The 23342-nt window shown below is 34.1% G+C and overlaps 1 protein-coding gene across 3 annotated transcripts in view; it reads left to right on the top strand.

Annotated features, from left to right (window-relative positions):
* Positions 1-23342, top strand: part of FSTL5 (follistatin like 5) — a 789672-nt gene that overhangs the window by 661436 nt on the left and 104894 nt on the right. For 2 of the 3 annotated variants that reach the window (XM_058720999.1, XM_058721000.1), the window contains exon 11: positions 18178-18204. In XM_058720999.1, coding sequence (XP_058576982.1) covers positions 18178-18204 — 27 coding nt within the window. The remainder of the gene's footprint in view (positions 1-18177; positions 18205-23342) is intronic. The other variant, XM_058721001.1, reaches the window with a different exon arrangement.

Below are 23342 nucleotides of genomic sequence, written 5' to 3' on the forward strand. Positions count from 1 at the left end.
AGACTGTTCTCTACTTTCAGAAAGGTATAGTTAAGTACAAGTAGAAGTAAAGAATCTATAATGCATGGTGGAATAAAATAATTGTTGCACTAGACATATAAGCCAGGTATGAAAGGATCACAGACACAGAAGCAACAAATTCCAACCGAGTTACATAGTGTAGCCTTTCTTTATAGAGGTGATGACATTTGAGCTGATATTTGGTGGCTCTAGTGATCGTTACATAGCTGGAGACTTAAAAGTATGTCAAACTCAGGGAATAATCATAAAGTACATGGTAGGTTTCATGAACTAGGTGTAGTATATGATCATAAAAATGTTTCCTGGAATTTAAAACACACAGTGAGAACAAATTATGGGGTAGAACCAGATTTAAGGAGGCCTTGAACTTTATGAGTGGAAAAAGTCAAATTAAGAGTGAATTACCAGGATCCTGGGTGACTCGGTTAAGTGTCCGACTTTGGCTCAGGTCATCATCTCATGGCTCGTGGATTCAAGCCCCACGTTGGGCTCTTTGTTGACAGCTCAGAGCCTGGAGCCTGCTTAGGATTCTGTGTCTCCCCCTCTCTCTGCTCTGCCTCTGCTCTCTCTCTCTCTCTCTCTCTCAAAAATAAATAAACATTAATTTTTTGTCTAAAAAAAGAGTGATTTACATGGTATATTTTTGGAAAGGTAAAAATTATCTACATATACATTATTTAGAGAGATCACAATAAACATTTTTTCTAGATTTTATTATTAAATATAGTGGACATTTGAACATGTTTTTATTACCTGGGTAGAATTAATGAAAATTCAATTTCCCAACATAGTTTATAAGACAAATATGCTTGTATTTAATCACAAGACAGAATGCGTATGGTGAAAACTCATTACAGCATGCTGGTGACTCACGATTGTTGTGAGCATTCAAGGTGAAGTTGAATTATCTCCCTTTATCTATCTTTTGAAGAGTATTTGGCATAATGGCACTTCCCAAAAGTAGTATTACTTGGTTCATCAGCCTACTTGAATTTCTAAGAAGAAAACCAGTGCATTCATAAAGTATTATTTTTCATCATAAATAATCACATTAAAACAGTCAAGGACTAAAATTATACTTTAGGTTGTTTGTGCCTATTAATTTGCAACCATTAAATTACAGCAAAACTGACATGGGGAATATTCTATTATGATAATAGATAGAAGAAAATCTACTGTCAACTTAATACTTTTGAGCCCTCTGAGCAATCTTTACTTTACAGTGATATAAATACAGTTGGTGGGATGTTGGCCAGGTAAACAACTCTGGCTAACAAACCTAATCTGAAAACATTTTATGTGATACTTTAACAAGTGGTTGTTATGGGTCACCTGGGTAGCTCAGTTGGTTAAGCCTCCAACTTCGGCTCAGGTCATGATCTCATGGTTCGTGGGTTCAAGCCCTGCATGGGGCTCTGTGCTGACAGCTCAGAGCCTAGATCCTGCCTCAGATTCTGTTCCTCCCTCTCTCTCTGCCCCTCTCCTGCTCATGCTCTATGTGTCTCTCTCTCAAAAATAAAATAAAAACATTAAAAAAATTGAAAAGAAAATAAACAGTGGTTATTCTGCTCATTGATTTATTTTTAGAATATTATTATTTTATCCCAGACTATTGGATTTGCTTATTTTATTTTATTTTATTTTAAAGAGAGAGAATACAAGTAGGAGAGAGGGCAGAGGGAGAGAGAGAGAATCTCCAGCAGTCTCCTCATTTAGTGTGGAGCCCATCAGGGCATTTGATCCCATGACTGGGATCATGGAAACCAAGAGTTGATGTTCAACAGACCGAGCCACCCAGGCACCCCTAGCCTCTTTTTTTTTTTTTTTAATATTTATTTCTGAGACAGAGATAGAGGATGAGTGGGGGAGGGGCAGAGAGAGAGGGAGACACAGAATCCAAAGCAGGCTCCAGGCTCTAAGCTGTCAGCACAGAGCCCAACGCAGGGCTCAAACTCACAAACCATGAGATCATGACCTGAGCTGAAGTCAGTCGCTCAACCGACTGAGCCACCCAGGTGCCCCACCCCTAGCCTCTTATATTCTTAACACGTGCTTGCTTTATGTTTATTATTTATTTATTTATTTATTTAGATTAAGCTATTACAGACATTAACTCAATTGGAGACATTTGTAGAAATAAAATTTTAATGATCTAGTGTTGTAAAATACTTACCATATGTCCAGCACATAACTTAAAAAAAAAGAGTGATTTACATGGTATATTTTTGCAAAGGTAAAAATTCTGTACATATACGTTATTTACAGAGCTCACCATAAGCATTTTTTCTAGGTTTTATTATTAAATATAGTAGATGTTTGAGCATATTTTTATTACCTGGGTAGAATTAATGAAAATTCATTAATTTGAATTAATGAACACTCAATAGGTGTTTTTTCTGATTATCGTTATTGTTATTATTTGGGTTCAACAATTATTAGCTTTAAATTTTTTCTTGGGGCGCCTGGGTGGCTCAGTCGGTTAAGCCTCAGAGCCTGGAGCCTGTTTCAGATTCTGTGTCTCCCTCTCTCTCTCTGACCCTCCCCCATTCATGCTCTGTCTCTCTCTGTCTCAAAAATAAATAAACGCTAAAAAAAAAATTAAAAAAAAAGAAACTGATTTACATTAAAAAAAATAAAAATAAATAAAATTTTTCTTAAATATACTGAACAATGTATAAAAATGAAATTGGGTGAAAACGGATAAAAGTGATAGTACTATAAGCTTGGTATGGGACTATTGAAGAAAGAATCACAAACTAGATATCATAGGTGTATATTTAGTAGCAAAATATTTTGAAGTTCAGATATATTTAGAAATTGCTTACATTTTTATTAACAGGTGTGGCAAGTGGCTATTCGTTTGCTCTTGTGTCTTACATAGTCTATCACTTTCCTCTGAAGCTAAATTCTGTTTTTGAATCCCATCAGAACATTTTATCTTCCAGTTTGAAAACATGCCCCTAGAACATCTAATTTCAGAGTTTTATTCAAATCTGATAATTATCCGTGGCTTTGCCTTCTGGTAGAGTGTGGAAAGAAAAATAAGTTTCATAAGGAACGTTAGTAAAAAAAAAAATTAAATATATATGAAAATGTTTTTATATCATATTCTCAAAATCATGCCTCACCACACTTTATTTTCAAGAGTGAGCGATAGTTAAAGGTTACACTTGTGCGGAGTAACTGCGATATCAGAAGGCTTCAGCTGAAAATGCTCTCACGTTTTGGTGCCAACGCACATTCTTACCGCAGCCACGGGTGGTTACACCGCTGCTACTTGGCCTAGTTTTTTTGCTCTCCCTGTGACTTCTCTGCTGAGCATCTCTGACCCCATTCCCTTTTCTCTATGCCAGTAATTGCAGCTGCTAAGGTATCACTGCTTTCTGTTGCTAGTTGGGCCCTTTTTCAGCATCGACAATGGAAGGAAGAGCACCTGGCATTGTTCTCTCTTAAGGAAACAGAATCTTTGTGGTGTAATGGTAGAGATGGGAAAGAAGAGGAGAGGGGAAAGATAGGGCTTTGGGAAGAAGAGACCAGTTTATACCTGTTAGGATTTTCCAACATTTGTTTCTCCATTGTAACAGTTAAGCAGTGATCCTGCCCCCAGAAGTAACAGTAATGTTTCAAATAGAGAAGATAATCTGCGTTCCAATGAGATGGGTTTACAAATTCCTAATCTTGATTTGTAGTGGTAGGGCACATTTTTGCTTCCTTTACCCAGTCTTTGACATCGATGTCACTTCTTCAGGCTTTAATTTCCCCTTCTCATGTGATGATAAAGAATTGTGGTTCTCAAGCTTATTTGCAGGCATTTAAAACAATAATGATAATATCTCAATAGAGAAGATATTAGGCTCTAGGGCGCCTGGGTGGCTCAGTGGGTTAAGTGACTGACTTCAGTTCAGGTTAAGATTTTGCAGTTTACGAGTTCATGAGTTCGAGCCCTGCGTTGGGCTCGGTGCTGACAGCTCAGAGCCTGGAGCCTGCTTTGGATTCTGTGTCTCCCTGTCTCTCGGCCCCTCCCCTGGCTTGAGCTCTATCTCTCTTTCAAAAATAAACATTAAAAAGATTTAAAAAAAAGAGAGAGAGAAGTTATTAGGTTCTTGGAAGGTTAGAGACTTAAAATCAAGTGAGATTATGATCAGGGGTTTTAATGGAACAACGTAAGAAGCATGTTAGTTAATCTAGAAAAAAAAAACTGGATGACTAGAGACATTTTTCTGGTTTCATTATATTTTCCTCTTTATATAAACTATTGAACTGATTCTTAGTTTGTCATATTTAAAACACCATATTTCACTTAGTTCATCTAAATGATGTTTCAAAAACAGGTAAATAAATTCCAAATTCTAATAATTAGAAGGGTATCTATGGAGAATTTTAGTAAAACATAGACTAATCAGTGGCAATACCATGAAGAGCTGAGAACAAAATCTAGAGTTTATGATGTAATTTTAGGCAGAAGCTGCCATTCCCTTTCCATTAATGCAAGCCAAACAAAGAGGCTAATGTTTTTTGAGCAAGTACTACATTCATAATTAAGTCAGAGAAAGAGAAATATCCCAGGAGAACAAACGGTAAGAGAAACCTCAGGCTATAGTTTGAGTTGGCAAGTACAAAACAATCCTATTCAACAAGATGACTCAATTAATCAAGTGTACATGCAATGCACAGTTAACTTATCTTCTTGGAGTCATCAGGATACTTTTTTTTTTTTTGAGTTTATCCGTTTATTTTTTGGGGGGCGATGAGTACAGGAAGGGAGAGAGAAAGAATCTCAAGCAGGCTCCACACCACCAGCGAGCAGGCTGATGTGGGGCTAGAACTAACAAACCATGAGATCATCACTTGAGCCAAACCAAGAGTCCTATGCTTAACCCACTGAGCCACTCAGGTGTCCCAAGATACTTTTTAACTTAATATCACACACATTTCCAAGATTAAGCTGAAATTATTTTATAAAAGTTATTGTTGGTGTCTAATTTCCCAATTAATATTTTTACATCAAAATTCCTACCTCATAATGCTGATATCTGGGTTCTCTACTATGAAATTGTACAAAAGCTAAGATATATTTAAAATACTTTGGGGAAAATGAATTCAGTTCTAGAGTTAGTCATCCCTTTGGTCCCACTACATGCGACCTTATAGTTATAGAATGGGATTGTAACAGATTGAAAATATCACATTTTAATTTTGTAACAGAGTGCTAAGCCTGGTGCCAATTGTGTCTATAAGAAAATCCAAACAATATGAAATTCACTTTAATCAACATTTCACGGGTGTCTGGGTGGCTCAGTCGGTTAAACCTCCAACTTCGGCTCAGGTTATGATCTCATGGTCAGCAGGTTCAAGCCTCCCATCAGGCTCTGTGCTGACAGCTCAAAGCCTGGAGCCTGCTTGGGATTCTGTGTCTCCCTCTCTCTCTCTGCCCCTCCCCCACTCATGCTCTGTCTCTCTCTCTCTCTCTCAAAAATAAATAAACATTAAAAGAATTTACAAAAACACTTCAAATACTTGAAGGTATTATAAGAGACAAATTTGAGTTTATTTCAGAACTTGTCATTGGCCTGCTAAGGTTTTTAATATTTGGTCTTTGACAAAGAATGTCTTTTTTTTTTTTAACGTTCATTCATTTTTTGATAGAGAGAGACAGAGCGTGAGTGGGGGAGGGGCAGAGAGAGAAGGAGACACAGAATCTGAAGCAGGCTCCAGGCTCTGAACTGACAGCACAGAAGGGATATGTTAAATAATGTGTTTCTCAACACTGTGTACACACAAACATCATATTATTTCTCCTTAATAAAAAGCAATGTATATACGCTAATTATTACTGCAAGTTGCTTCACATTTGAGACACAATATAAAGTTGCTATCTTTAAAGATATGTTTCGAGAAAAATATATATGTACATATGCATATAAACATATCTGTGGTGTGTGTGCATACACGTGTGTGTCTGAGTATGTGCCAATCACTGTTGTAAGCAATTTAAAATTTTAGCTCATGGAATTTTCATAAAATCTTTATAATATCTAATTTTTCTTGTTTCATTCAATTTCTATAGAAGTCTGTTCTTTTTTTCTTTATTGGGGGAGGGGCAGAGAGAGAGGGAGACAGAGAATCCCAAGCAGGCTCTGCACTGTAAGCTCAGAGCCCAATGCAGCGATGGAACCCATGAACAGTGAGATCATGATCTGAGCAGAAACCAAGAGTCAGACTTGAACTCAACCACTTGAGCCATCCAGGTATCCCTAGAAATCTGTTCTAAGAAGAAGTAACCCCCTGTTAATTTATGTTCATTTACCCTCTGTTGTTTTATGAGACATTATGTCATTTTGTACATGAACACTTTCTCAGATAGTGTAAAGTCCAATATTTTTTTTTTCCTTTTTGTTTTGTGACTACTGGAAATTTCAGATGCTAAATTTATGGCCTACTACAGTGGTTATTCATTTGGGTGTCTGATGCCTTTTATTGCACTGCTACTAATCTGTTTATAATATCTTTATTTATTTATTTATTTTATTTTTTTTTTTTAACGTTTTATTTTTATTTTTGAGACAGGGAGAGACAGAGTATGAACAGGGGAGAGGCAGAGAGAGAGAGGGAGACACAGAATCGGAAGCAGGCTCCAGGCTCTGAGCCATCAGCCCAGAGCCCGATGCGGGGCTCTAACTCACAGACCGCGAGATCGTGACCTGAGCTGAAGTCGGACGCTTAACCGACTGAGCCACTCAGGCGCCCCTATAATATCTTTAAAGATGAGCAATTTTAACTGAATTATACACTAAGCATTTACCCAGAATTCATAAATATCAAGATATTTAATGTATTTGAGGGTTGTAATTATAATTTTAATTAATCTCATGAAATATTTACCTAAAATCTTTATTTTATTGATAATGTTTTTAAAGTAGTCAATTTCCTTCAAAGATTCCATATCTCTTATTTTACTTACTCTATATTTAAATATAATTATATTTGTGTGTTAACATATGAATATAAATATACTAAATAGACATTTAAATATCAAATAGTGAAAAGTTCAATATATGAGAGAAGTGATAAAGTGATAGAAATAATACTCTTACAAAAGTTATTCTGCATTGCAATAGCTTTAACGTCTACCATCTTTCATTGTTTCCTATGCATAAGGCTAATTAATATGCAAATAGTCTATTTCTCTAATTAATTTGTTTTCTCAGATGATAATAAGAGAGACTCTCTGATAGTCCTAATGATACGCTAGGATATGCTTTTATGCAAGGTTTTGTTTTGGCAGCATTTCTATTAATTTAATATCTATAGGTATGATTATCTCGAGTTTTACCTAGGAGATATGGGATATATATAAATATATTTATTGTATATATACAACTATATAATCAAGATCTATTGAACAGTTCATTATGTGCCATGTGATATTTAACAAATATAATAATCACTTTATTTTATTTTGTAATTCTCTAATTAACCATTTGGTATATTTCTAGGTGAGAAAGTTAAAGCAAAAGAGGAAGTAACTTTGCTTGCCATGTACTTGAAATGGTAGGGTATATAAGTAGGTTAGAAGGCAAAGATTTTCCCATACATACCCATAGCTAATCACCACAATTGTTTAATAATGTCATTGTTTCTTGTTTATCATGTAAAGATGACAATCAATCATTTGTGTGAAGAATTATCAAAATCAAGTCAATTCCTGACAATGGTGGGCTTAGAATTTCTCTTAAGAGAAGCTCAGGTGTTGGCAGTCTGGATGGGAGGATGTTAGCTAGAAAATTTTTCTTGAAGTTATGTTTGTTAGCAAGCAGCCTGTTACACTAACATTGTGTGGTATCTGAGATGGTCCTAATGATCCTCCTCTGCTGTTATGCACACCCTTATATAATTTTCCATTGAAATAGATCAGTTCTCTATCACATATAGAGTAGGGTGGAGGTGGAAGTATATAATTTCTGGAGCCAGTTCAAAAAGGGCATTTGGGCTTCTGCCTTGCTCTCTTGGATCACTCACTCAGTTGGAGGAAGCCAACTGTCAGTATGTGAGGACATGTAAGCAGCCTTGGGGAGAGTCACATAAGTGGTGAACTGAGGCTTTCTGCCAACAGCTAGCACAAAATTGCCAGCCATGTAAGTGAGCCACCCAGAAGTGGATCTTCCAATCTAAGTCAAGCTTTCAGATGACTGGAGCCTCATGAGATATCCCAAATCAGAACTCTCTTAGACAAGTCTCCACCACAGATACCATAAATGTGTTGTTGTTGTTGTTGTTGTTGTTGTTGTTGTTGTTGTTGTTTTAAGCCACTAAGTCTGAGATAATTTTTTAACACATCATGTGATAACTACTACAGATATAAGCTTACTTGATTTGGCATTGGAAGGAAAGATGGATATAGTTTTTTTGTTGTTGTTGTTAAGTGTATTTATTTATTTATCTAAGTAATCTCTACATCCAACTTGGGGCTCGAACTCAGGACCTCGAGATCAAGAGTCACAGGCTCTTCTGACTGAGCCAGCCATGTGCCCTAGAAATATGGATATAATTTTTATTTGTTTTGTGTCGTGGCTTTAATCTTTTGACAGGGGAACAGTTCTTACATTGCCTTGGTTTCAATCAGACTATTTGGTTGCCAGAGTAAGTTCTATTTGGTTAAGTATAGGTTATTTTTAAAGTGATGTGATTGTTAAACTGGCAATGTGAAGCAATGAGGGATGTATCCATATTCAAAATCCAGAAACTGATATCCTAGACACCTGCTGACTCTCTTCCTCTCCCATGGGAGAGTCCCACTCTGAGTTCTCTTCAGTCTCACAAATTATCAGGGGCTCTGAATCTACATAATGGTGCCTTTTGCTCTGCATTCTTCTAATTCTGGTTCTCTGTGTTCTTCGTTTTTTAACATGATTTCTTGATTCAAATTAGTCCTGAAAAGAATCTGATCATCTCATTTCATCAGCTTATATAAATTAAGACCATAGATTCCTGGCCAGTTTCTGAGTCATATTCCCCAATGTAAGTTGGACACTATATAGCCTACTTAGTTAATGTGAGACACTAGGTTGGGAAGCTGTGTAGTCAGTGGGGAGAAACATCTTCAATCAGTGCCCAGCAAGTGACAGTTTTACTTAAAAGTGGCTTTGAATTTGGCACATGGCAGGCAATGTACTTGACATATCTTACATAGCTTTCCTTCCTAAAAATAGTATATTTTAAATGTCTCATTTCATTCTCCATATGCACTTTCAAAGAAATTCCAGCTTACCATAATACTAACTATACATTTTTAGATACATTAAATTTTTATCTATATTTTCTTTTAACGTTACCCTTTTTCGTTTGCCTTCTGAAGTTAAGTCAATTTCTTAAATGCAAAAGGAGAAGCAGTCAATAAGACATCTAACTAAAATACTATCTTTCCGTAAATGCAGTTTATAAAAATATGTTTTCCACTGATGAAAACCTTACACTTTCAAAGACAAAGACGAACAAAAACTTATTTAATGAAAAGCCAACCAGTTTACATATGAGTAGCCAAGCAAAATTAGCTGTTTAGTACTATGATATGCTGCTATGTAGTTAATCACCTTATTACTATTACTTATATAATATTCAAATCTCCCACACATATTTCCACAAACAGGTAGCATATTTAATATGAGATCCATCACTTTGAATATAATTGCAAGTCGCTAATATAAAATGAGGCAATTTATTTAAAAAAGGCATTGGGGCACCTGGGTGGCTCAGTCAGTTAAGCATCCAAATAAGCATCCAAATAAGCTCCAAATAAGTGAAGCATCCAAATAAGCTCAGGTTATGATCTCACGGTTTGTGGATTAGTGTCAGGCACGGTGCTGACGGTGCAGAGCTTGCTTGGGATTCTCATTCTCTCCCCTCTCTCTGTCCCTCCTCCACTTGTGCTTTCTCTCTCTCTCTCAAAATAAATAAACTTAAAAAAAATTTTTAAAGGCATTAATAAATGATTCTGTTACTAGTGTTCAAGCATCTCTTCCATTGAACCACATTTTCATTATAAGACATATGCTATCTTCAGAAAGAGTTTTGCATTTCATTTAAGTTATGAATAAGTGTTTAATTGCTTGGTGTCTGTAACTTTGAGGGTTTTTTGTTCAATTATAAATAAAATATTTCAGAACAGAAATTTACTTATGCTATATTAAGGGATGCATTAGATGTTTTATAGGATTCTATAAATACAGGAACAAAAAATTAAGCCCAGACTGTTGGTTCTACAGGGAAAAAAAAAGATGGTTTAAAAGAGAACTAGGGGCAAATTAAGTGAAGAATTCTGGTAAGGGTATTACTGTCATATTTAACATATGGGTAACAATGAAGAAATTTAAAATGACTTGATGTTTGGAATGTGAGTTTAATATGGTACAAGTATGTCATGGATGACCTTGTGTGCTATGCTAAGGACTTTGAGTACACACACACGCACACACACACACACACACACTCACACACACACGAATATGCATTATGTTTTTAAGCAAATAAATGGCATGATCAAGCCTGCATTTACTATAGGTAGCTGTTTTTATTGTGTGAAAGAGAAATTAATATGGAAAAACAAAGCCATTCCAATATGCATGCAGCTGTTAAAATATAAAACATAGAGGGGCGCCTGGGTGGCGCAGTCGGTTAAGCGTCCGACTTCAGCCAGGTCACGATCTCGCGGTCCGTGAGTTCGAGCCCCGCGTCAGGCTCTGGGCTGATGGCTCGGAGCCTGGAGCCTGTTTCCGACTCTGTGTCTCCCTCTCTCTCTGCCCCTCCCCCGTTCATGCTCTGTCTCTCTCTGTCCCAAAAATAAATAAAAAAAAAAAACGTTGAAAAAAAAAATTAAAAAAAAAAAATAAAACATAGAAAAGTAACATCCCAATAGAAATAATAGGTTAAAGGCATAAATAGAAGAAAATTTTCTTAAATATTTGCAAACATACTCAATATAGCTTATAATCAAAGTATTATATATTATATATAACATACATATGTTATATATACACATGTATCATATAACATATATTCATATTTGGTGAGCTTGTGCATATGTACACATACACATACATACAGTCTTAGTCTTCCTTGAGTGTGGAGGGGTGAATACTTGCATAGACTGCATTTGGTGCTGATAACAACCATCTGGCAATTAACCTGACAGCATGCGTCAATGGCTTTAAATATCCCCATACCTCTTGTAGGAATGCATACTAATGGAGTAACTACATAGAAGGATGGTCATCACAGTGAAAACACATCCATGCACACATACACACACACATATGCGTATCAATGTATACATACATGCATCTTTTTGACTAAGTCAATGATACTTACTGAACCTTATAACTTAAATTAGCTTCTGGTCTATGTACTAAGTTAGGATTATTGAATAATGAGCAATAGTGTTTTTTAAAGGAAGAAATCCATATGAAGGAATAGTGTATTATGATTAAAACCTTATATATTTGAAGTCTAGGGTAGACATCTGATAGATTAATATAGAGGATTTAAAATTATTTTTATATGTTGCATATTTACTGATAGTATCAGAAACACCCCCAATTCATGCACATTTATATCAAGATCAGAAAAATAATGAAAAGACATCTAGGGAAAAGAGACTTGGTTATTATATCCCTGTAATTGAGTTTAAAGTATTTTTTTAATTTAATGTGCATTCCAACTTGATACAATAACATGGAATATGTTCTAAATACACAATACCAATATATGCAAATTTTAAATTAAGTAATTGCAGAATAAATTCTATCTATAAACATTCATTCTCTTGAATTAAGAATAATATAGCTTTACATCTAGCATATCTTTAGTGAAGGTTACACTTGATTTGCTATACTTTTTATATTTTAATAAGTCATTGAGTTTTTATTTAAATTCCAGTTAACTAACGTACAGTGTAATATTAATTTCAGGTGTAGAATTTAGTGATTCATTGATATGTTATGCTTTGGGCTATTGTAAAAAGATCTCTTTTGCATTTTCTTTTTTTAAAGTTTATTTATTTTGAGAGAGAGAGTGGGGGAGAGGCAGAGAAAGGAAGAGAGAGAAAATCGTAAGCAGGTTCCACTCATCAGTGCAGAGCCAGATGCAGGGCTCAAACTCATGAACCGTGAGATCATGACCTGAGCCAAAATCGAGAATCAGATGCTTAACCTACTGAGCCACCCAGGCACCTCTCTTTTGTGTTTTCTAATTCTTCCATAGCATAGGTTTTGGGTTATTTATCTTGTGTCTTGTCACCAAATTGAATCATCTTACTAACTTTATGTGTACTTTGAATTCAATCTTTTGGGATTAATTTTATCTTCAAATTTTGATTATTTAATTCTCTAATTTGCACTACTAATGCAATTTATATTTGTTTCTTGACTTAATGAATTGTCTAATGAATTCACAAAAAAACTAATTTCTAATGAAAATTACAAATCACTATTTAGACTCTCAACTTGTTATCCTGATATTTTGTTAAATTTTTATTAATATAAAATATGTCTAATTTTCTTTTTTATTAAGTATAGATAATAGCAATTTAGTTAATTCTATTGTATTTACATTCTCCTTTATTTTTATTTTATTGAAGTATAATTAATGTACAATATTATATTAGTTTCAGGTATATAACATATTGATTTGACACTCTATACATCAATGCTCATTCATCACGATTAATGTGGTCACCATAAAACATTTTTGCAATATTATTGACTATATTCCTTGTTCTGTACTTTTCATCTCTGTGACTTACTTATTTTATAAGTGGACGTTTTCACTTCTTAATCATCTTTATCTTGTTATCTTCTTATCTGTAGTTATGTATCTGTTTGTTTTTGTTTATGTTTTAGATTCTACGTGTCAGTGAAATCATGTGGTATTTGTTTTTCTTTGTCTGACTTATTTCACTTAGTGTAATACCCCCTATATATAGTTTGCTCAGTCACTAAGAGTATTTAGACTATACTTGGTAATAGGTGGCACACTCTATCAGATTATATTTATTTAGTTATATTGCATTAATTATTCTCACTTTATATTACTAATATATTACATTAAATTAATTAATTTCTTAAATAAATACCTATCAATATAGTCTTTCATTCCAAGAGGATTCCTGTCTATGATCAAACTTTAATTTATTTTTATTTGTTTTTTAAAATCTTTAATGTTTATTTTTGAGAAAGAGAGATTGTGAGTGAGGGAAGGGGCAGAGAGAGAGGGAGACACAGAATCCAAAGCAGGTTCCAGGCTCTGAGCTGTCAGCACAGAGCTCGGTGCAGGGCTTGAACTCATGAGCCATGGGATCATGAACCTGAGCTGAAGTCAGATGCTGAACTGACTGAGCCACCCAGGCTCACTTATGATCAAATTTTTAATATCCTGATTAGTTTTGATTGCATTTTATAATTTTTTGTCATTGGTGAAATTGTCCTATAATTCCCTTTGCTTTGTTACCATTATCAGATATTGGTATCTCTTTTGCTGACTTTATAAAATAAATGAAATGTTTCCATCTTGGTTGATACTCTAAAAACATTTAAGGGACCCCTGAGTAGCTCAGGTGGTTGAGTGTCCAACTCTTAATTTCAGCTCAGGTCATGATCTCACAGTTCACGTGGTCGCATGGGGTGTGGGGTTCTGTGCTGACAGTGCAGAGCCTGCTTTGGATTCTCTCTTCCTCTCTCTGCCCCTCCCCCACTCTCTCTCTCTTTCTCAAAATAAACAAATAAACATTTAAAAATATTGCAATTTTGGGTGCCTGGGTGGCTCAGTCTGTTAAGCGTCTGACTCTTGGTTTTGCCTCAGGTCATAATATCATAGCTTCATGGGTTTGAGACCTGCACTGGCAGTGTGGAGCCTGCTTGGGATTCTCTCTCTCCCTCTCTCTGATCTCTCCCACTTTCGCTGTCTCTGTCTCTCTCAAAATAAGTAAATAAAAACTTTAAAAAAATGTTTCATGTTAGTACCACGGTTATTTTTATTCCATATTTTTCTTCATTTTCAGTTTGGATATTTATATTTCCTTGGATTTTTTTTTTAAATTTTTATTAGTGTTTTATTTATTTTTGAGACAGAGAGAGACAGAGCATGAGCAGGGGAGGGTCAGAGAGAGAGGGAGACACAAGAATCTGAAACAGGCTCCAGGCTCTGAGCTGTCAGCCCAGAGCCCGATGCGGGGCTCAAACTCACGGACCGCGAGATCATGACCTGAGCCGAAGTCAGACGCCCAACCGACTGAGCCACCCAGGCGCCCCTCCTTGGATTTTTTTTTTTTTTTTTTAATTTTTTTTCAACATTTTTTATTTTATTTTTTTTGGGACAGAGAGAGACAGAGCATGAACGGGGGAGGGGCAGAGAGAGAGGGAGACACAGAATCGGAAACAGGCTCCAGGCTCCGAGCCATCAGCCCAGAGCCTGACGCGGGGCTCGAACTCACGGACCGCGAGATCGTGACCTGGCTGAAGTCGGACGCTTAACCGACTGCGCCACCCAGGTGCCCCTCCTTGGATTTTTTTTTTAAGTGAAATCCAGATTATCAAATTTATTAGCCAGAAATTCTACATTAAAGTGATGAATCACCAAATTGCGCTCCTGAAACTAATATTACACTATTATATTAACTACTAGAATTTAATTAAAAACTTGAAACTACAAAAAAATTCTACCATATTTTAAAATCATAACTATAGTCATTCTTACTTTCTTCCTTGTCTCCATATTTCTCTTCCTTTTTTCTTCCTCCTGCTTCTGCTTCCAATTCTGCTTTCTCTCTCTCTCTCTTCCCCCTCTCTGTTTGGCTCAATAATGAATCAATTAAGTCTATGCATTACGTTTTGGCCAAAACTCTTTGGGTCCATATATCGAATACTCATCTTTGTGGTCTTATATGAATTGTAATTATATTTGATTTTTTTAAAAAGTAATAATTTATTGAAGAATTTTGTGTGTTTAAACACCTCTCATAGATTTTCAGGGCACCTGGATGGCCCAGTCGGTTGAGCATCCAACTCTTGATTTCAGCTCAGGTCATGATCCCAGGGTTGTGGGATCAATCCCTGTGTTGGGCTCTGTGATGAGCATGGATTCTGCTTAAGATTCTCTATCTCCCTTTGCCTCTCTGCTCCTCTCCCCCACTCATGTGCTCTCTCTCTTTCTCTGAAATAAAATAAAATAAAATATATTTAAACACCTCTCATAGATTATCATATTTTCTTTATTATTGTCTGAAAATATCTAAATGATTTATGCTGACTGGAATATATCTACAAAACAGAGACTTTTTATTTTCTAGTTTAATTCGTGAGCACTCTTGAAAATATTTTCCAGAAGGCCTGAAAAAAATACTTCTGTTTGTATAATACAACATTCAGTTTGTATAGTATGATAGTTATTATAAAAATACTAATTCAGTTTTAATAATTATATTATTGAAACTGTGTCTTTTTCTCTTAATTTTTCAAACACTGTAAGTGAAGAGTTATAGAAATAGAATATAATTGTGGATTTATCAATTTTGTATCCAATCCTAATAGCTTTTGCTTTATATTTTAATTGTATGTTTTTAGTTTACATAATTTTAGGTTCAGCATGCAGTGCCTTGAATTTTGCCTTGTTTGATGTTAATATCACAAACCATGTATTTTTGGTACTTTCTCATAAATGATTTCCTATTTTAAAAAATATCTGTCCTTAGCCCTTTAAAATAGCAGTACTTTGGTATACCACTAGAATTTGTGCAGGCTTTTTCCAGTATCTGGAAAACCTACCCTTAAATCCTCACTCGGTTCACTTTTATTTATCTTGTATAATACACCTTCAATATTTCACTATGCTTAATCCACCTGTTGAAAGCATTCACAGCAATGTTATTCTCTTTTATAACACATTAAATCTGTAATTTAATTTTTTTTTCTCAATTAGAACATCAGCTCTATTAACAGAGAGACTAGGCCTGTTCTAATTTGTGTCCTATATCACTGAACACAATGTCTGACACATGCTAGGCACTCAGTCAGTACTCACTGAGAGAATGAATGGAGATAGGAGGAAATGTGTCTAGTCACCCCCCCTTTTTTTAATAAACAAACAAAAAAAAACCCACCCATACAAAGATAAGTCTAATCATGGCTCAGCCTTGCCTGAGCCTACAGAAGAAAATTTATTATCTGCTGCATGGTGTACAAAAGACTTTGTTCATCTACTCATGGAAAAATTCTCCGGCCTCATCTTCTTTTGTGCTTCAAATAGACTCAGTTACTTAAATTTCTCTGAATACAGTAGTTAGTTCTCTCTTATGGGGGGGATATGTTCCAAGACCTCCAGCAGATGCCTGAAACCCCTTATAGCACTGTACCCTAGGTGCACTGTGTTTTCTTATCTGTACATACCTATGATAAAATTTAATTTAGAAATCAGGCACACCAAAAGGTTAGCAATAATAACAAAATAATTTTAATAATGTACTGTAACAAAAGTTGTGGAAATGTGGTTTCTCCCTATCTGTCTCTCTCTTAAAATATCTGTTTGCACCACACTCGCCATCCTTCTTCTTGCGATGATGTGAGATGATAGAATGCCTATGTGATGAGAGGAAGTGAGGTGAATGACATAGATAGACACTGAGACTACCACTGATATTCTGATGGTACTTCCGGAGCAGGATCATCTACTTCCAGACCGAGGTTAACTGCTGGTAACTGAGGTCTGTGTCCTCTCCTCACAAATAGGATCCATCATTTTCATATTCATTTCAAGAATACTGTAGACAACAAGAATAGCACCACAAAATGTCCTGAAGGGAAGCATATAGCATGCATTCAGATGTGGATAAATAATCATAAAGAATTAAAAATGCCAAGAATTACAAAAAAAAGCTTACTTTACACAAATTTATTTTTAAAAAATACAGCAGGTTTTGAAAACTGGATGACTTGGGCCGTCAGCATCTGTCTAAGAGTGCTGGACTACCGTGTTGGCTCTGCTGCATTCATAAAGGGCTTCCGTTAAAAAAAAAAAAAGTGCTTTAATATGGCTAAAATATTCAGGGAATATTTAATTGTGCATGAGATTTTACATCAGTCACACTTTCTTTTGACATCTTATTTTGCTTAGAAAGCATAAAATTTGGGCAACATTGAATTGGTAATGGAGGCAGACATTTCTCTGAGAATGTTTCTAATTGGTATTTATTTCATTATTTCTATCTCAATATTTTAACTCTATTGATTTAATCTCGGTATAATATTTAATAAAACTATTTTCCAAAAACAATTTAATCTGAACCATTATTGTGCACTGAACTAAGTAAGATATAGTTAGAAATACAGTAAAACCTTGGATTACCGGTAACTTGTTCTGTCAGTGTTCTCCAAGACGAGCAAACATTTCTAACACATTTTAACTTGATAAATGAGCAACGTTTTGCAATATGAATATTATGCAATGCTGAAAGTCACATGATCGCAGATGAGTCAATGGGTCTTGAAATTTGTTTTGATATAAAAGTGCTTTGAATTACAAGCATGTTTGTGGAACGAATTATGCTTGCAAACCAAGGTTTTACTGTATTTAATTCTGTTTGGTTTAAAAAGTGAAAGCATGCTACTTAAAAATAGGCTACTGCTATGTTCAAAACCTTTAATTACAAGAATTCTTCTTGCTCAGGAATATTGCATATTATGTAGTTATATTACATATTGTGATCACTGAGAATTTTTAAAATATATATTTTTTCAGTTAGCAACTTTTAACTATACTGTCTTTAGTAAATAGTTTTAACTACCAATATTTGTTCTAAAGATGTATTTCAATAGCATTAACCTAACTATCCCATTCTTTCCAGTGATGCATAAAATGTTTTTTGTTTATTAGCAACATCTTTATTACAAAGAAGAATCGACAATTTCAATAAATGAAAAGAGCATTATTAGCTAGTACCAGCATTTTACTGTTTTGTTAATTCGAAGTAGTTTGTTGAATTCAACATCACTTTTATGTACATGTTCTATCTTAGAGATTGTGACCTCTTTAATAGTTATTTATATTAGTATGCAATTGAACCTCTATTTACTTATTTTTCTTTCTCTCCTTTTTCTTTTTAACATGCTGCAGTAGCTAACATATTATGGAGAGAAGAAGGTACTCAATTCCATTATTTTTATATTGTGATTATGTTGTTTAATTTTTAGTAGATTTGTTGACTATGTTTTAGTAATGACCTTATTCATTTTTATGTTGACTCAATATTTTCATTTGACTATAAATCAATATTATTTTGTGAAACTGTTACCATTAAAATATTTATTACTCTTTATCAGCTTGATTTATTATCGCTATATAACCAGAGAGGTACATTATAATATATTGAAATGATTTTAAGAGTTTAAAATTATGTCAAAAAATAAAGGCAAACTTAAACATTAACTTCCATAATAAACCCTGATTTCGATTAGAAAAAGAAAAATTATAAAAACTATTACCTTATCAAGGAAATGTAATAAATTATTTAAGAAAATGGATGGTAAACTTGAAGGATCTAGATTCAAATCTAGATTCCACTACCATATAATCGAGGGCCCCTTAATGTCCCAATTTTCTCATCTCAAATATAAGGATAGTTGTTAATACTCAGTAAGGTTATTACCAGTTCCTTAAACATAGTCTATACTGAATAAGCAGTTTTCACTTCCATTTATTATTGTTATTATTTTTCTTATTCATAAAAACCAGGGAGAATGCATTTGGCCAGGTATTCATGTGCTTTACTTAAATTCTTAGGAGAAAAATGTAGTAAGTCATCATTAGAGTTCTGGTAAGCAATGACCAAAATATTGCCTCACACTTGATCCTATACAAACTTTTTCTTCCCTCATTATAATGGGTTTCCTAAATGAATTGGAGTCATTGCCACCTGCGAGGGCTGTGTCTCATAAGCTTCAAGTAATTTGAGAATTGAAGCATCTCAGTTTTGTTCTCAATGATGAGGCATACCACCATTTCCCCCTGTTGGTATTTGTTGCTTCTCAAATCTTTTGTATGGGCTTCTTCAAAGTCTGGTTTTCTTTTCTTTTTTTCTTTCTTTCTTTTTTTTTTTTTAACGTTTATTTATTTTTGAGACAGAGAGAGATAGAGCATGAATGGGGGAGGGTCAGAGAGAAGGAGACACAGAATCCGAAACAGGCTCCGGGCTCTGAGCTGTCAGCACAGGGGCCCGATGCGGGGCTCAAACTCACGGACCGCGAGATTGTGACCTGAGCCGAAGTCGGCACTCAACCAACTGAGCCACCCAGGCGCCCCCAAAGTCTGGTTTTCTAAAGAGGTTCTAGTGTAACTATACCTTCTCATTTTATTCCACTTAGGTAGTTCACAGCTGAACATACAAATGTAATCATTGTTGAAACTAGCGTTAACATGTCTGTTAAACATTTCTTTATATTCTCTTCCCTCTTGAGATCATATAATATATCTCCTGAAATTTTAAAAATTGATTTCATGTTATCAAAATGCAAGGAACAAAACTTAAGTAGTCAGAGATCAGGTAGCACAGATCTGACTTTTGCTGGTTAATTGCTGGTAAAAACTGGATGTATTATTTTACTTCTCTGAGCCAGATTTTCTAACATATTGCTTGAAATACAGTTGTCACTCCCCTTGCAAATTTGTGATATATGAATGCCCTCAAAGTATGTGAAACAATGCTTTCTTATAATTTGACTATGATAACAATCGTGAACATGATTATTTTATGATTTGAATATGAAATAATAATATGATATTTTTCAGGCTACCCTTAAAATTATAGGAGACCTCCAGATTAATTAAAATGACCCTGAGATTCATTATATGAAACCATTTTTACCTATTTAAAATTTTCCTCTGTTAGTTTTTTAAAATATATACTCTCAATAATTATTTTCCATCAACCAGTGATTTGCTTACTTTTCATAACTTTGTTTGACAGAGAATATATCTTGAGGAGTAATAGCCATTTAGTCTATTTCGCAGATAATTTGAAGACCTGTATAAGTAAATGTCTTTGGGTAAAGTTTTTAAAATCTTTTATTTCATGTGCAATTATCATCAGAGTCCTTTGTTGTTTCTTAGAATAAACAAGATTTAACATAGTATATTTGAGAAAACAATATGCCTGATTTAGATTCATAGTCATCTGTAAATTATTTTTTACAATGCTGCAGTTATTGGCAAGGCATTACAATTAGAAATGATTGCATATAATAATAGTAATGCTGGCCAGCTTGAGAAATCACTGAATACTAACAGTACGTACAATTATTTCATAAAAAGTAATTAAAGTAACAGCCAACTGAAGCTTCCAAATTAATTTTTCTACTTTTATTTTTAAAGGATCAAAAATAACAAATATGAACTACATAACTCTGAGAGCCATTTTTATTTCCACATGTAGTAATGCTCCTTGTTTGTATGCTTGTGTCATTGTTGTGGCCAAGAGAAATTTATCCAAGAGAAAACCAGCTGGGGAATTCCAGTTTCTGGCATTTTAAGATTAATATTGAAAAGAGTTAAAAATGATAAACCTCTCATAATGTCATTTTACTTCTAGGCAAGTATTAAAACTATAAAATTTTATAACTGAAAAATTATTTTTTTAAACATTAACATCAGAATCTAGCTTAGCCAGGGTTTTGTAATCTGAATTGATTTTACTGAATTTAATGTGTATTATCATACTAATTACACAGATATTTAAGCTTGAAGCACAGCGTCCTCTACTTCTATGGGTTCTTCCACTCCTTTTCTAGCCATCATTGTGGCTTACAGGAGTGCAGGAAGACATTAAGAGAGGAAATATCCACCTCATTTAATGACAAATATTTTAAAGAGCCTATTAAATGTAAAGCACTCTGAAAATACTGGAAATATAAAGACTGGAATATTTTCCCTAAAGAAAATTCAATCTAGTAAGTTAAAGTCTAAGTCATTCTTGTTGATAACTGACTTTATGATGTGATTTGAAAATACACATTAAAAGACCGACTGGTTTTCTTCCAAAACGTTTTTATGATCTTGTAATAAAATGTAATCTAATAAATTGTATATTAATATTTGTTTGTAAACAACAATTTAGGAATATATTATATGGTCTAACTTAATAATATGTGTTTTGGTTTGTATAAGCGCTGAATTAAAGGAAATTAAGCCATTTTATTCACTGATGAATTAATCTTAACTTTTAAATATGCTAATTTCAAGCGCCTAACACAGATGTAAGGTGGTTCGTTATATAGGATAGCATTTCCTAAATTTGTTAGAACATGGAATTATTTTGATGAATATCTATAGGATCAATATTGAATAAAGGCTACTTTGGGATATAGTGGATTTACATGACATCTAATGATTTGAAAGTCAAAAATATAACTTCTATGTTATTAAAGATTGTCCCTTCTAATCTTTGTAAATATTTATGAATCTACTCAAACAACACTATGGAAATGATTGAAACAAATCAATATAATTAACACCTACCGACACAAGATACAAATAGAAAGTTGCAGGGAAATCTTACAAAAAGCTTACATGTTACACCATGATCTGATCACAAAGCTTTGTGATCTGTAATGTCACCAAACTGGGGAAAAAGAGATATGGCAAACAGGTCAGTTTTTAACTTCTTCAGCCTGAAATTATTCTTGTTTCATTGGCCTAACTACTATGCATTGTAAGGGAGTTTGAAAAATATAGACTAATATATACCAACTTTGTGAGTTCCTTCCATAAGCTTCTCATATATTTTTAGAGAAAAAAAAATGCTAAGGTTCTCAAGACCAGATTGCTGCCTCACAGTAATATTGAGAAGTTATTTAAAATTAAAAAGGATTTTCAGAGCATAAAATTCTAAATTCATGAAACTTAGAAAGTTACAGCATTGTGGAGAGGTAGAGAGCATGCCTTCTAACGGTCAGTACACGATGCCAATTAAACCATGATCAAGCTCTCGATATTTTCATTAGCCAGTTCTCTACCCTTGCTTTAAATACTAACATCAACCTGGCCTTTTGTGTATTTTAAATTATTTCATTAAAAAGTTTTCACATCACAATTGTGATCTGACAAGAGATATCCATTTGCAGATGTATGTGTATATACATATACATATTTATGTATGCTAAATGTGTATATATATACATACATACTCATGGGTGTATATACAAAGATATACATAATTCCAACTAATATTAATTATATGACAAAAATACTCTATTATAACCTTTGCTATGTTAATCATTAAATATGATATTAATCATGCAGATTTGTATTCAGCTTTTTCAGCATATCTTTGGAAGTTCAGGAAATGGTATACTGACTCAAAAGGACTGGTTTTACATAATGTCACTCTGACCAATCAAATAGTACCCACTTGCTGAATTAATGGTGCCCAGTGCCCAGTAAAGAGCATGACCACTTGCAAAAAACTTTCTAGCGAGAATGAAAGTAAGTTTTCATTACTTATTTTGAGAGAGAAAGAGAGAGTGCATGTACGTGCAGGGGAGGAGGGGAGGAGCTTTGAGTGTGAAAAAGTTTTTAACTCCAGAGACAAAGATATAAAACGGGAACATTTGTGAACCAAAACCTTTCCCTGCTAAGTTATTCAAGGTGAGACATGCAATATGGACTATCTATCTATTCTTGCTTATATTTTTCTTTAGCTAAAAAAGATATTTTTTTCTACATTTCAAAAAAAATAAGCTCAGCATCTTTATAAGGTGAAAATAATAATATCAACCAATGAAGGACTTTATAACACTAAAACTTATTGAATTATCTTTTGATTGGTTACCAAATCACTGCATCATATGATTATAATTTGCTCTTGACTATAATTTGAATGTTAAAGCAGTGGCAATTTAAACAGAGAACGACAAACATCACCACAAAATAGCTTTTATTACTATCTTTTGCCATCGTTATCCATACAATAATTACAAATTATCCACATTTTATTGTTGATATACATTACATAACATATACACTATATATAAGAAATGATCCAATTATATTATCTTGGTACATGGTTATTCTTCAGCAGATAGCCTCAAGAGACAGCAATGTGCATTATATCCACTTTTTTCTCAGTCTATTTCATGTATTTAAAGGTGCAGTATTGACTAGAAATTCCTCTAGGAAATACTTCCCTTTTACAAGACTGCAAATAATTCTTGCTTACGTCCTTTCTCTGTATAGAAAGAAAAACAGAGCAAAAAGAAAGCTCACAAGGAACAAACAAATTATGGATC

The sequence above is a fragment of the Neofelis nebulosa genome, chromosome 3 (assembly GCF_028018385.1).
Source record: "Neofelis nebulosa isolate mNeoNeb1 chromosome 3, mNeoNeb1.pri, whole genome shotgun sequence".
Lineage (NCBI taxonomy): Eukaryota > Metazoa > Chordata > Mammalia > Carnivora > Felidae > Neofelis > Neofelis nebulosa.